The sequence below is a fragment of the Saccopteryx bilineata genome, chromosome 11 (genome assembly GCF_036850765.1).
Source record: "Saccopteryx bilineata isolate mSacBil1 chromosome 11, mSacBil1_pri_phased_curated, whole genome shotgun sequence".
NCBI lineage: Eukaryota > Metazoa > Chordata > Mammalia > Chiroptera > Emballonuridae > Saccopteryx > Saccopteryx bilineata.
In genome coordinates this window covers 44,746,576-44,761,916 of record NC_089500.1, presented here as the reverse complement: position 1 = coordinate 44,761,916, position 15,341 = coordinate 44,746,576, and the positions used below count along the sequence as shown (strand labels likewise).

Genomic DNA, 15,341 nt, shown 5'->3' with positions numbered 1-15,341 from the left:
GTTTAGCAGGGAAACTTCTGAAAATGGGTAATTATTATTTTCAATATTCAGGGGAGAGTAAACATCTTGAACAAAGGTTTGGAGGTGGTAAAATTGAAGACTGTTTCTAGGAAAACAATTATTTCCAGGAAAACAGTTTGGCTGAAACTGAGTTTACAAAGTGCCTTAAATGTTAAGCTGAGTATGAGTTCACCCTTTTTTTATATTAGAAGAACAATGGAAGCCATCTGTATTAGGGTTTAATTTGTTAACATAATAAGAAACAAGAATTTCCTTAATAGTTTAAAAATTTAACCAAATAAAAATTGTATCATGTATCATGAAAACGACAGATTGTGAGCTTTTTATACATCTCTAATGATACGCTTTTCACATAGGGTCTTCTAGCATCTTTCCTGAGTTCAAAAATAATTTTAGTATTAAAATTTAACATCTTTCCTCACTTAAGTGTCCCAATTTTTATAGTAAGCCAAATATGGTAATATACTTGCCATTTTGCGTTTATTCATTACAGTTTACTTTCTTAAATATTAATTGACTCAAACACATTTGCAGTATTCCCAGTTGGTAACTTCTCTAGAAGTTTAGCTGTTATATTTCTTTTTATATAACTATATGAAAATCTCATTATATAAGAAGTGCACAGTGTGATCCACCTCGGCACCGATGCATGGCAAAGTCCATCGGTTCTGTCACCACACCACTGTGCAAGTTAGTATTAATTTCAGGATGTTGTTTAAACACTAGATTGTCAGAGAAATCAGGTGGTAACCTCTGACTCTTTTAGACAGAAAAACTTGACATTCTCTCAATAACGAATTATATTTCTCTTTTAATTTTTTATTGAACTTATTGGGGTGACCTTGGTTAATAAAATTGTACAGGTTTCAGGTGCCCAATTCTACAATAAATTATCTGTGTATTGCATTGTATGTTCAACACCCCAAGTCAAGACAAAACATTTATTTTGACCTTTAATGTTTGATGCTGATCAACCTGTGTTTAAAATAATGAAATATCTAAAACCTAGACCAAACTGGAGATATTTAAGCATGTAATGGTATTTAATAAAAACAGTAACATCCACAAATGACTATGCTTCTATCTTCCTATCATTTGTCCCGTGAAAGTGGAAAATTACTAGATTAACCAGAAAATTTATGGAAAGCGGAGACCGTGTCTGTTTTTTCTTGTACCATCTCCTCTTAGTGCTCAGTCCCCAGCTCTGTGACAGATCCCTGTTGAGGTGCTGTTTATGTCATATGGCATGTAGCATATGGTATTCTCATTTGCTATTTAATACTAAGTACAGAAGAAATCTTCACATTGTGTATCGAAGATTCAAAATGAAAAATAAAGTATGTGAAGACAAATTTGTTTTAGAATATAGTAGTGTTCTGCTGGATGCTATTAAGAATAGCAAACACTAGGAAACTATTGTATAAGATGAAAAATATGATAAAATGTCATTTGGTTGTTTATTAATGAAAGGTTGTCTATACCTTCATTCACTCAGACCTTCTCCTTTGGTTGCACACTTTGAGTTTTGAGAAATAATTTTTCCAAGAAAAGGACTTTTCTTTGCTAAAATAAACCATATTTTTATATGAAATTTGGTAATTAAAAAATACTATTTGTAATTTTATCACCTAGAAAATATAGCCAAAAATAATTTATCTTCTTGTAGATTTTATTTACTCTGTTTCTTATTTGAAAATATTTGTGTTTTTTTTATTTTTTATTTTTCTGAAGTGAGAAGCTGGAAGGCAGAAAGACTCCCGCATGCTGTGCCCGACCAGGATCTTCCTGGCACGCCCACTAGGGGGCGATGCTCTGCCCATCAGGGGCATTGCTCCATGCCCTGTTTCAACCAGAGCCTTTTTTTTTTTTTTAAGCACTTGAGGCGGAGGCCATGGAGCCATCCTCAGCGCCTGGGCCAACTTTGCTCCAGTGGAGCCTTGGCTGCAGGAGGGGAAGAGAGAGAGAGAGAGAAAGGAGAGGGGAAAGGGTGGAGAAGCAGGTGGGTATTTCTCTAGTGTACCCTGGCCAGGAATCTAACTCGGGACTTCCACACACTGGACCAATGCTCTACTGCTGAGCCAACCTGCCAGGCAGGGCTAAAATATTTGTTTCTTGATGGGACCCACTGCTTTATAGCCTAATTGATTGCAAATTGCTGACATTTGTATTTACTTGATTGCTTTTGTTAATTTACCGTGTTTTCCCATGTTATCAGAACAGTGTTTTGAGTAAGGCTGTTTGAAATACAAAAGATGCTACTTATTTGTCTTTCTCCTTTTTAAGTTATTTTTGATGAAAAGCTTTCTTGATGTCAGGATTTTATTTGATGTAAAAGACACATTAAAAGGCTTTTAATGTTTAATTAACATAAATTTCAAAACTATTTTAACTAAGTATATTTCCCGTGCATTAAACTGGGCAGGATATGATATTTTACTTGTTTTTTAAGTGATGTATGTGCATTTTGCAGCTTTCTCTTGCCAACATTGTTTCTATTTTTCTTTTTTTGGGGGGGGGTGTTTGGTAATGGGTAAATGGATTGAGATTTTCTTTAGGACATTTGGGGAGATATTGATACAGTAGCCTTTCTGTATAGGTGGGGGACTGGCTCCAGGACCTCCTTCTGGATACCAGAATCTGCAGATGCTCACGTCTCTTATATAAAATGGCGTAATAACTTACACATAACCTGCACTCATCCTCTTGGCACCTCTAGATTACCTACAATACCTAATACAGTATAAATGCCAAGTACTGTAAGTGGTTGTTGTACTGTATTGTTTAACCCTTTGAGTAGTACAAACGTTCATGTACATCCTTGTGTCTCCTGACCATCCAGAGTATGATCGTACAAAATTTCTTATTTTAAAAATGTGTAAGGCAACATTAAAAAAAGGCAAATGTATGTTCTTCTTGTTTCCATAAATTGGTTATCAAACAAACATGATTTTAAGTTAATAAAACTGGAACTGGAACTAATTACATTTTTTGGAAAAAAAAATACACTCCTGGGGGTCAGCAAGCATTAAAAAAACTACTCAAAGTGTTTAAGTGGTAATGAGAAACAAAATTTCTATACATGTAGGTTTAACTACACAGTACATGGCAGCAATAGTGTAACATTACTTTCTGATATTTTCTGTCTGCAGTTGATTGAATTCTCAGGTATAGAACCTCTACAGGGACAAACATATACTAAAAGATACTGAAACTCCATAGGGATACATTTTTGAGAGTGATTAGACCTATTTATGCCAAACATCCAAATAAGGACTAGATGAAGTTGAGTTAATGCCTTCTTCAGATATGTTAACCATCACTTCAAGTGCAGGAGTATTTTTGGCTCTTTTTAGCAGTTTGCTTTTGAATAAAATTACTTATCTAGCATAGACTATCATGAAAGGAAATGCTCATGTTTTATAGCTAGTGCAATGAATCCTTGTCAGCTGCTGCTCTTAAACATTATATTATTATTCTATAAACTTGTTTTTAGTCTTGGCTCTTCTTGTAGGATATAGGCCTTTCTAGGACAAGGCTTTATCCTTTCTTTTTTGCACCAATTTATATGGCCTGCATATAGTAGGGTACTTCATGACACCCAAAAGGACATACTGGATGCTTTGTTTAAGGTGACTGGGGAAAAAACATGAAGTTAGTAGCTGTAAAAATATGTTTGTGGTTGTAGTTTACTCTGATTACTTAAAATCCCACTCATTTGATTTATTTTTTTATTTATAGAAATGCTTCCATCATTTCTGCAGAAGGTTGAAGTTGTCTCTGAAGCCTCTAGAGAAACTTGTGTAGCTTTGAGCGATTGCCTTAATCTCTTCACTAAACAAGAAGGGGTAGGTAATACGGAACTGAATTTTTTAACAATTGTTTGGGTGTCACATACTGGATTGTCCAATGAGTCATTACTTTCAAAATGTTCAGAGGGAGGAGGAAGTACTATTAACAAAAGCTATGAAAGCTTCATTCTTTACCAAAATTTAGAACTTATTTATTTCGTTATTAATTTGAATTTTTATAATAGTGTACTTGAGCCAAATTGATGACATATGCTGAGAGAGAAGATCTCAAATGCTCCTAGAATTTATTTATTCTTGTTTAAGCAGGATGATTCTGAAATTATTTGTTTGTGTCATTTCATTCATTTATATAGCCATATTTCACAAGTATGTTTTAAAGTTCTACTTACAGTGAAATGTTTAAGAGGGTTATGGAAATATTCTATAAACCAAAGGTCTTTATGTGAAAACTATAGAATACTTCGATTTATTTATTTATTTATTTATTTATTTATTTATTTTTATTATTTTTTTTTTTTCATTTTTCTGAAGCTGGAAACAGGGAGAGACAGTCAGACAGACTCCCGCATGCGCCCGACCGGGATCCACCCGGCACGCCCACCAGGGGCGGTGCTCTGCCCCCCAGGGGGCGATGCTCTGCCCATCCTGGGCGTCGCCATATTGCGACCAGAGCCACTCTAGCGCCTGAGGCAGAGGCCACAGAGCCATGCCCAGCGCCCGGGCCATCTTTGCTCCAATGGAGCCTTGGCTGCAGGAGGGGAAGAGAGAGACAGTGAGGAAAGCGCGGCGGAGGGGTGGAGAAGCAAATGGGCGCTTCTCCTATGTGCCCTGGCCGGGAATCGAACCCGGGTCCTCCGCATGCTAGGCCGACGCTCTACCGCTGAGCCAACCGGCCAGGGCCTAGAATACTTTGATTTAGAAAATAGAGTGCTCTCATGATTACCTGTGTGAATTGAATTCGGTGGCTTAAATGTTTTTGTGCTCTTTTTCCCTTGCTCTCTCCCTTGTGAAGATTTGCCATTTGCTTTCCAAATATGAGAGAGAGTGCTATGCTTATCCATTAGTAATTCTTTTCCTAAGGACTGAAAAGTTGTAAGGATATGCTTTGGTTGCCTGAACTAGATTTCTTTTCCTTGTTGTGTTTTTTCCCCCATTTTTATTATTTTAATGCAAGGCAAGTAGCTTTTCTTTCCATTTTGTTAACTTGTACATATATGTATAATCTTCAACATTTTAGATGGATATTAAATTTCTTATTACAATTTATTTGTACCATGTGGTGAGAGATTAGCTTTTATTAAAACAACACAGATGAATATTGGTTTTATTATGTTTCTCTTATATGTAAAGGTCTAAAATTTTACTTTCCATGATTAGAATAGAAGCCTTGTGAATTCATTTAAAAATTTTAAGTGCTGTGTTTGTTAACTGCAGATTCCATAGATTTGATTTGATGAATAAGAAAAAAAATGTATAAATAATCAGAATTCATTTAAAACAAACAGAGTCAACAGAATTCTATTGATAGAGACAGAGTCAAAGAGAGGGACAGATAGGGACAGACAGACAGGAAGGGAGAGAGATAAGAAGCATCAATTCTTCATTGTGGCACCTTAGTTGTTCATTGATTGCTTTCTCATAATGTGCCTTGACCAGGGGCTCCACCAGCGATCTTGGGCTTCAAGCCAGAGATCCCGCGCTCAAGCTGGTGAGCCCATGCTCAAGCCTGTGACCTCAGGGTTTTGAACCTGGTTCCTCCACGTCCTAGTCCAGTGCTTTATCCACTGCGCCACTGCCTGGTCAGACAACAAAATTTTATTAATGCAAAAAACCACATAATTGTTTAAACATTTTAAATGGTTGATTCTTCTAATATTGTTTGAAGACATTCCTTCTCAGCATTTTTTTGTTTTTGGTGGCTTGCAGATTTCATATTCTAATTTATTTAAATGAGGAATGATGTAGTCATCTGAATAATCTAAATAGGATGATAGCACTGTAGTTCATCTTCGAAGTGCGCAAATTATGATGTCATGGGATTCAGGTACTATTTTAGTAAGTTGTAAAACCAAGTTTCATTCACAGCTTGTATGTGATACCTGATGGATATATTGATAACTTTTTTTGTTTGTTTTAGAGATGTATAGTTTTAAGGTGAACACTAGATTAGAAATAATTTAATTTCTGGAGAAGCCAACCTATGATAATTTAAAAACTATTTGTTTGAAAAAGTAGCCAGAATAATCACCTATCTGTGAAAATCTAGATGTATGAATGTTAGCCTAAAGGTTAGACTAATTAACCTTATTAGCCTTTTAAATTTGTCATGAGGATTAAATACAGTAATATATGCAAAATGCTTAGCATAGTTCCTGACACATAGTTACCCTGAGTGGAAATCAGCAGTTTCTGTTGTAGGAAACTGCTACAATAAGATTGAAGGTCTAATTACACTTGTGACTCCTTTCTTCTGATGGTGTTTTGGAGCTTTTGTGCCTTTAATATTGGATTTATCTCTTTTGGGGTGGAGGTGGTGGTATTTAAAGGAAATCTGATTTTTATGGAATGATTTCATTGTTCCCATTTTTATTTTCTATTTAAGTGACGATGGACTACTTTAAATTCTTTGAACTTTGATATATTTATCTTTCAAATAAGGAATACCACATAGAAAGTTGTTAAAAGTACTGATCTAATGCAGTAGTTTTCAACCTTTTACACTTCCAGACTGGTGAAAATAGGAGAGTTATTTCGAGGACCACTAAGGCAGAAATCCCCCTGCGCAGAAGAGAATTTGACTAAAATCATTGAGTCTGTAATCTTCATACAACCTCAGGGTAGCTAACTCTTTCGTGACCAGCACAAGGTCTGCATATTGGTGGCTGAAAAACACTGGTCTCATGGAACTCTTTTAAATGTCATTCTTTTCCCTCTAACCAATTGTGGGATCTTGAGCAAGTTTCTGTAAAACAAAAATATATAAATACCCTAGTGTTGAGTGTGGGGATCCAATATGTACAGATGAGTAACATGTATACAGTGGTGGGATTCAAATAACTTAACAGCCGGTTCTCTGCCCTAATGACTGTTTTAAGTATCAAAAAAATTGGGTTGATCTGTGATGGCCCATTGGATAAAGCATTGACTTGGAGTGCTGAGGTCGCTGGTTTGAAACCCTGGGCTTGTCTGGTCAGGGCACAATATGGGAGTTGATGTTTCCTGTTCCTCCCCCTTCTCTCTCTCTCTCTCTCTCTCTCTCTCTCTCTCTCTCTCTCTCTCTCTCTCCCTCTCTTTGTCTTCTCCCTCTCTTTGTCTTCTCTCCTATCCCTTTCCCCTCTCTAAAATGAATAAATAAAAACTTTTTAAGAATATAAAAAAATGATATACCGAAAGGTAGTTTATTATTTCATGCATTTAATACTTACATAGGAAGAATAAAAGAGGTACACAGAACCAGATTGTTATAAGAAAGAGTTTTAAAATATTAATGAAAAAATATGAAATAATATCTGACAAAAAACTTAATAAAACATGGCTTCTTGATCGGTATTCTCACTTGCAGTTTTTTTTACCTATGGACGAAATGGACATTACTACGGGGTCTTAGAATATGCTTTTGCGCAGATGAACGTTAAAAAAGAGTAAGGAGTGTAAATTTCTGATTTCCACATTGGGTGGCTGCCCAGGTGCCCACCTTAGAGAGAATACTGATTACAAGTGCCATTTTAACAACTGGTTTGCCAAACTCAACAAAAAATTAGGTATCAGTTCTGCCGAACCGGTGCAAACTGGCTGAATCCCACCACCGTGTACATAGAGCATATTAGCTTGTTGCATGGCATGCAGTAATCACTTAGTAAATGCCATTTATGTCTTTAAAGTTTTAGAGTATCTTTAAGATTTTGTTTAATTAATTATATGAAATACCAACTCTGTGAAACCCTCAGTGGCATTCATAGATTTTCTTCCGAGAAATATGAATATAAACAATGAGAAGGCCTTAAAAATATTTGAAAGATAAATGGCATCATTGAAGTTACTCTTTCAAATGACTTAAGAATTACAGCCAAGGAATTAATAGCTTCATGGAGACCACAGTGGAATAATCAGGTACTATAATGCTTTATTATCTAGCATCATAGATTGTATTTCTATTTAAAAGAGTAGTCAGAAGCTTCACACTCACATAGACCTGGGTCTGATTCTTGGCTCTGCTATTTAATCTTCCTTTACCTCAGTTTTTAAATACAATCTCCTTTTTATAAAGGGAAGACCAACCAAAAAGAGAGTGTTTTGAGGAGTAAGTCAGGTCATATCGGCAAAGCAGCTGTGTAGTACCTGGCATGAAGTAGGGACTCAACAGATGTATTGATAAATGGTCCCAGGCTCCAGGGCAGCATAACAGCTTCTGTTCTAATCTTTTCTTGACAGTTATTCTAAATGTTTCACATTTATTCCTTAAGCTAAAATTTTAAAACTTAACACAAAAATGGCTTCAAGGGAGAATGTTTATAGGACTCTGTGTTTTTTGACTAACTGGCCCACTCCTACTAATGTTTTGTGAACTCTCTTTTGTTTCTTACGGGATTGTTTATTTATTTATTTGATATGCCACATTTTTATTGAGTTCAAAATATTCCATACTATTTCATAACTACTACTGTGATTTCTTTTTAAATTTTTTCATAAAAGTATTTTTGACATTCATTTCAAGTGTACAACATTGATTCAACATTTAGATACCTTATGAGGCCCTGGCCGGTTGGCTCAGCGGTAGAGCGTCGGCCTGGCATGCGGGGGACCTGGGTTCAATTCCCAGCCAGGGCACATAGGAGAAGCGCCCATTTGCTTCTCCACCCCCCACCCCCTCCTTCCTCTCTGTCTCTCTCTTCCCCTCCCGCAGCCAAGGCTCCATTAGAGCAAAGATGGCCGGGGCGCTGGGGATGGCTCCTTGGCCTCTGCCCCAGGCGCTAGAGTGGCTCTGGTCGCGGCAGAGCGACGCCCCGGAGGGGCAGAGCATCGCCCCCTGGTGGGCAGAGCGTTGCCCCTGGTGGGCGTGCCGGGTGGATCCCGGTCGGGCGCATGCGGGAGTCTGCCTGTCTCTCCCCGTTTCCAGCTTCAGAAAAATACAAAAAAAAAAAAAAATACCTTATGGTGTGATCATCACAGTAAGGCTAGTGACTGTCACCATACAAAAATCAATTATGATATTATTGGCTATTTTTCTATGGCTTCTCCTGGGTTTTTAAAAAATTCTCTTTGATATTTAAATAGACTATGTGCCTGCTTCTAGACATGGAATACTAATCCCTTCTGATTTACTCTTTAAGGCTCCTGTTTATTAAAACAAAACCCAGATAACTAAACTTGGTAAAATTATGTCCACACTAAGAGTCATCTGGCTCTGTGTGAGAAACTTAATGGTTACAATGGGCACAGGGCTTAGTGCCTGGATTTGGGACCTTCTGTTTTTGCAGTATGTGGGTATTCTTTGCCTATTCGAGAATGCTCTGATATGACCCAGGTACTTGAGGTTTCCATATGAGGTTTCCATTTATATAAATGAGGCAATGTGTAGGCATATTTTACTTGTAAATAACACATCTTGTGTTGGGGAAAAAAAAAACTGCAGTAAAGTAAGCTGTAAAGTTTGTGGTTGATGTACTAAGAGGAAATTGACTAGATTTTTTTTATGATGATATACTTGGGAAACATAATAGAATGTCAATGCTGTGATAGTTCTTTAACCTTGTTTGAGAGTTTCATTCAAAAGGCTAGAAATTGATACAGATATAGATAAAAGTGAAGTGGTTATGGGGTGGGGGGGGAAGTAAAGAGGGACAAAATATACGTTGATGGAAAATGACTTGACTGGGTGATGGGCACACAATGTGATCAGCAGTTCAAATTCTATAGAGATGTTTACCTGAAACCTATGTACGCAATGCCACCCTATTAAATTAAATTTCTAAGTAATAAAAGAAGGCTAGAAACTGATTTAATCAATTATTTTTGTTTCTGTGGTTTTCCTCACCAAAAGATGGTAACAAAGTGGTTAACATGTCGTACAGAAGCCATCACTGGTGCCCTTCTTGTTGTGTTTATTATCAAGTGCCCCTGGACATTAGTCAAACCTGTTTTTCCAAGGCAGGAACTTGCCTACTTAAAGTTCGTGTAAGCTCACATATAAACTATTTGTATTTCTGTGTTAAATTTCCTAACTGCAACCAAAGGTGTGATTGGAATGCTAATGATGCTGAGTTTGTTATGTACTGCTTCTCTGAGCCAGATTGCTGACGGAGGGAGAGCAGGCCCTCCTGTGGACTTGTCCCTCCATCATGTCATGGTCTCTAATATTCCTTTAGCTTCCTGTGCTGTTCAGAGTCCTTTAGTCATTTTGTGTCCCTAATCTCTTTTTCATTTTCTAATACCTTTCAGGCCTTCACCTCTCTAACATTTCTACAGTTCCCTCATCCCCTTCCACTCTGAGCAGAATTCTTTGTTAAACATGAGGCAATCATTGTACGTGCTGTCAACTCCCTACCACTCCCTCACCCCAGTTTTTATCTTTTTCCTGTCATTTTATTGGAGCTGTTTCCTTCTATTCTGCTTCTGAATTTGTTTCTCCCTTACAGCTTCTAACTCGCTAGCTCCTTTACAGATCCGTTTTTGATAATGAGATATTTTGTGTTTACTTCTTTATTATTCAACTGTCCACTGAAACCATTCTTGCCAATATTTCCTTATGACTGAATCCGAGGACACCCTTCAGTTATCTTTCCTGTCCTTGGAAAGATCCGGCATTTGATCCTGCTTGCTTGTTAGAATTCTTCTCTGTGATTTCCGCGTTGCCTACTTCTTAGGACTTCTCTTTCCTTTTTCTTCTTCAGTTTTCTTCTAAAGTATCTTTTCTTCTGCCCGAGCCTTGAATGTTAGTATTCCTAGGTTTCTGTGGGTGGCCTTGTCACCAGCTTTCTTCCTAAATGACCTTTCCCACTCGTCCAACCAGAAATCCCTGATGACTCAGATATCTCCACCTTAGATCTCTCCTGAGTGATGAACCAGTATGTCCAGCTGCCTTTGGAACATTTACATATGGTTATATCAGCGGTATTTCAAAACCAGTGTATCAAAACCAAGTAACTCAAGGAATTATATCACCTGTTCAGTAACTCAAGCCAGAAACATGTGAGCTTGTCTGGTTTATCCTTCTTTTTCATCTCTACCTTTAATCAAGTCCTGTCATTTTTACTTCCTGTATCTAAGTTGTCTCTTTCCCTATACTCTCTCTTCCCCCACCCAACACACAAATTCCCTATTGCCATTTTATTTGATTAAGTTCTTAGGATTGCTCTGTTGGATGACTGCCACCATTTTCTAATCCCAGGTTCTATCCTTCAGTATTGGGTTAGATGTTCCTCCTATCCCATGAGTTCCTTGCTATTGTAGCACTGTCACATTGTATCATTCTATGTTTACTTCTCTATATGTTTACTAAACTGGTGCTCCTTAAGTAGGCAACCACATCTAGTTATCTTTGTAGCATTGGTATCTGTCATAGTACTTAGCATGTAATAGTCAATAAATATTTAGGTGATTGAATAATGGATGTATAAAGAAAAGAATAGAAGCTTTTGCATCACACCAGTCAACTCTGGTTTCTTGACCTTGAAGAAATTAATACATTTGAGAGTTCCATTTCCAAATCTGAAATTCCATTTCCAGAGTGACTTATTTGATGTGTAGTTGCTCAGCACCGTGCCTGGCACATTTTAGGTGCTATGTGAATTACCTTCTGAAACAAATTAGCCTGTGTTATTCATTGTTTTTGCTGCCTAGTACTACTTTGTAAACTGGATTCATTCTTTACTTTTTAGGGCCTAAGGAGATTCTGCAGCAAAGGCTCTGTTTAGTGCCATATAAAACCTTTTGAAATATAATACTGTTTAGTATTAAAGAAACAAAGAAAGCAAGAAAGCACACTGGCTTTTCAGAGACACCATGAAGCTCCACGGACAATTCCAAAATTTCAAAGTATGGCATTGTATTTAGGTACTAACTATGTCATCGGGCAAATACAGCCACTACTGTTGGAATTGTGAATTTACCCTAGGAGACTGTCAAAGAAATGATCAGTTTTGTTCATTATTACTCTTTATTACTCTTTTTCCTAAAGTTTGAGAACAGATTTATACAATGAGAAAGGTTTAAACCTACTGTTGGAACAAAAAGTCCACCCCCAGCCTCATGGTTCACCAGGATTTTCAATGGCCTGAACATCCCACTGAAGTGTAGTATTTATGTGGTGGGTTTTCCTGTCCTTGGGGCGTTTGTCAACCCTTCAAGCCTGGCTGGAATCAGAAATCACTTATTTCCTATATGTAGGCTTCACATTAGTAGGATTAATGCTGCTGGTTTTCCTCATTGTTCAAATGGTAGCCCGAAAAGTATATAAAGAAATTAATGTGATGATCACTGCTGTCTTTGTTTTGGAATTGGAAACATTAACTCCTCAGTGTAAGACTGAGTTATTAGTCATCTTCGAGATGAAAGACCCCAGAAAAGAGGATTTCTCTGCTTCTCCCCAGGAGCGGGCTGGCCATTTAAAAGTTGTCAGGGCAGGCGTCTCCAGCAGAGGGCCTGAGCGCACACCACTCTAGGGCCTCGCAGGAGCCCCCCACGGGCTGCATGCAGAGTACCAGTACTAGCAGTTTCCTTACTTCCTTCCCCGAAAATTCTCGGGGGGCGGTCTGCTAGCTTGCTCGGAGGGGCGGGTTGCAGGCTCCGGCCGCCCCCTGGCAGATCCTACCTGCGCCTCCAGGCGTGGCAGGGGGGAGGGCACAGGAGAAGGGACTGGAGGACGACAGCAGCGGCGCTGCCTCCTGCTACAGGCCGTCCCTGCGCTGCCCGCCAGCTCAGTCCCCGGAGAGCCCCGCCAGCGGCCCAGCGGCACCGCGTGGACCTCTGCGGCCCGGGATTCCGGCGCCACGGGCAGGTGGGCCGCGCCTCTGCTCGACCTCACAGGAGGCAGGGGCGGACCACGCAGCACGAAGGTGACTTAGGAAGACCTTGCGGTGCCGCCCTGGGTTGCGCCTCCCGGCTCGGCTGGCGGGAGGTGGAGAAACAGGCCGGGCGCATTTGTGCTGGAGCTGGCCAAGGAGCACAGGGTGGAGCACGAGCTGGGATCCTCCGATCTGGCCCAGGTGGGTGGGTATGTGTGTGCGCTTGCTGGGGGTTTGCCAGGCTAGCCACCGGACATCGGGGACCCTGGGGACGGAACGGGGGAGGGCGGCCAGTTGAGATCAGGGGGTGTTAGTAGATCCAAGAATAGTTGGACGTGTGTGTGCGGAGCAGAGTGCAGCTTCGGGCGTGTGAGAAGGGCTGCGGGAAGCTGGGCGACCCTGCTCCGCATGGTCTTCCTGCAGGCTCTGCGTTTGCAGCGGGTTCCCATGGGAAGAGCCCCTTGGGGGAAAGCCCGTGGACTGATTTTTTTTTTTTTTTCAGCTTAATATTGGTAGTAGGTCAAGTGGGGCCGGAGTGGGAGGAGTAAGACAGTGAAAGACATTATTGTCCTAAATAACCTTCGAAGTTAGTGATTTTTTTTGCGTATCTCTGCCCTGGCTGACATTGAGATGAACTTAGCATTCGCTGTTCAGAAGCCACTAAAATTCCAAGAAAACGAAGGGAAATACATAAGTGGATTGACAAGAGAAAGGGCAGTTTTCCTGGGGTTGGAGAACGGGGAGGTGGCTTTCAACTTTGTTTTGTTTCAGGATTTTGGATTACTCATAGGCATTCTTTGTAGCCTAAACCAGAGGAGAATCACGTTCCCTAGTGTTTAGAGCACGTGGTTAGTTCTGTGTTTTCTGTTGTGCTGGTGTTTTTCTGGATTTGGAGGGAGGATGGGAAGGGGAGGGGAAGATGCTGGGGAAGAGCATAGTACAGCTCTTCAGTTATTAAAGCTATTAAAAGTTTCTTAATTTGAATTAGGTTCAAAGACAGAATAAAAACATTTCATTTTGAAGACATAGCATAGCCTAGCCTGAATCTTTCAAGAGAAACATGCCTGAAATGTGTGTTGGTGGAGTAGTGTGTAGGCTAGAAAATGGGAATCTAAATGTAAATTTTCTTTTCAGTTTGAGGACACACCAAAGCTAATTTCTGGTCCAAATAATGTTTGATTTCAGCTCTGAAACTGATGACTTTAGCAAGTTGGCTCAATTTTAATTGAATAGATATTTAATCAACATGAATACCAGAGAGTTATTTCTGCCTTTGTCCCAGTACCACTTTTACTAGTCACTTGAATCTTAAAAGAATTTGTATTGCAGTGAATATGATTGCAGGACTCTAATTTCTGCTTAGAAGCTCTTTAAAGGTTAATTTTAGAGAATTTCATTGATGGAGAAAGTGACCCATGTAATCTTTCTTTCTACCCTCAGTGGTGCCCCTTTCAGAATGGTAAAAATTTAAAAGCTTATTAGATTTTCCGCATTAAATGCAATGTATGTAGTAATTTTCAAGATAGAGTGTCAATATAGTTCAAGTACATTTTAAATATTGTACACAGAATAATTGACATGATTATGCAACACCATATACTGCTCTATGTACAATTTATGACTTTTACCATTTACATTCTTTTAAAAAGCTTTTGTAAAGTTATTAATATTTCTGGCACTCTAAAATATAATGTGTTTATCAGCTTCATGTGCATTATAAGAAAACTTTGATTCTTTTAGAAATTTAGAGTTTTTACTTGGTCTATGTTATTCAACATATATTCCTAAAATTTTACCTTGTATATGTAATGCAGAAATATACTGCTGCAAATTAATTATAGAAGCAGCTAGGGCATCAGTTAAACATAAATAAAGATTGTGTCAAATGAAGCTGGTTTTCATTTTTTTTTTTTTTTTTGTATTTTTCTGAAGCTGGAAACGGGGAGAGACAGACAGACTCCCTCATGCGCCCGACGGGGATCCACCCGGCACGCCCACCAGGGGCGATGCTCTGCCCACCAGGGGGCGATGCTCTGCCCCTCCAGGGCATTGCTCTGCCGCAACCAGAGCCACTCTAGCGCCTGGGGCAGAGGCCAAGGAGCCATCCCCAGTGCCTGGGCCATCTTTGCTCCAATGGAGCCTCGCTGTGGGAGGGGAAGAGAGAAACAGAGAGGAAGGAGGGGGTGGGGGTGGAGAAGCAAATGGGCGCTTCTCCTATGTGCCCTGGCCGGGAATCAAACCCAGGTCCCCCGCACGCCAGGCCGACGCTCTACTGCTGAGCCAACAGCCAAGGCTGGTTTTCATTTTGATAACATTTGTGGAGTTTTGAACAAAAATACATAGGGTTTTAATTAGCAGCATGAAGTGTGTGTGTGTGTGTGTGTGTGTGTGTGTGTGTGTGGCTTGTTATGCTTGATATGACCCAGGATCTATCTGATGAGTTTTGTATCTTAGGATGGCACCAGAACTGTGGTCTGCATGCTGTTGCGTTTGTCGTGTTCCCCAGTGT

General features: G+C 39.4%; 1 protein-coding gene across 6 annotated transcripts in view; it reads left to right on the top strand.

The window, feature by feature from the left end:
- Positions 1 to 15,341, top strand: part of OSBPL1A (oxysterol binding protein like 1A) — a 264,920-nt gene that overhangs the window by 101,364 nt on the left and 148,215 nt on the right. For 3 of the 6 annotated variants that reach the window (XM_066246326.1, XM_066246325.1, XM_066246324.1), the window contains one exon: positions 3,760 to 3,866. In XM_066246326.1, the coding sequence (XP_066102423.1) occupies positions 3,760 to 3,866 (107 nt within the window). Of the gene's footprint in view, positions 1 to 3,759; positions 3,867 to 12,502; positions 13,034 to 15,341 lie in introns of those variants that run through there. The other 3 variants (XM_066246328.1, XM_066246330.1, XM_066246332.1) reach the window with 3 other exon arrangements.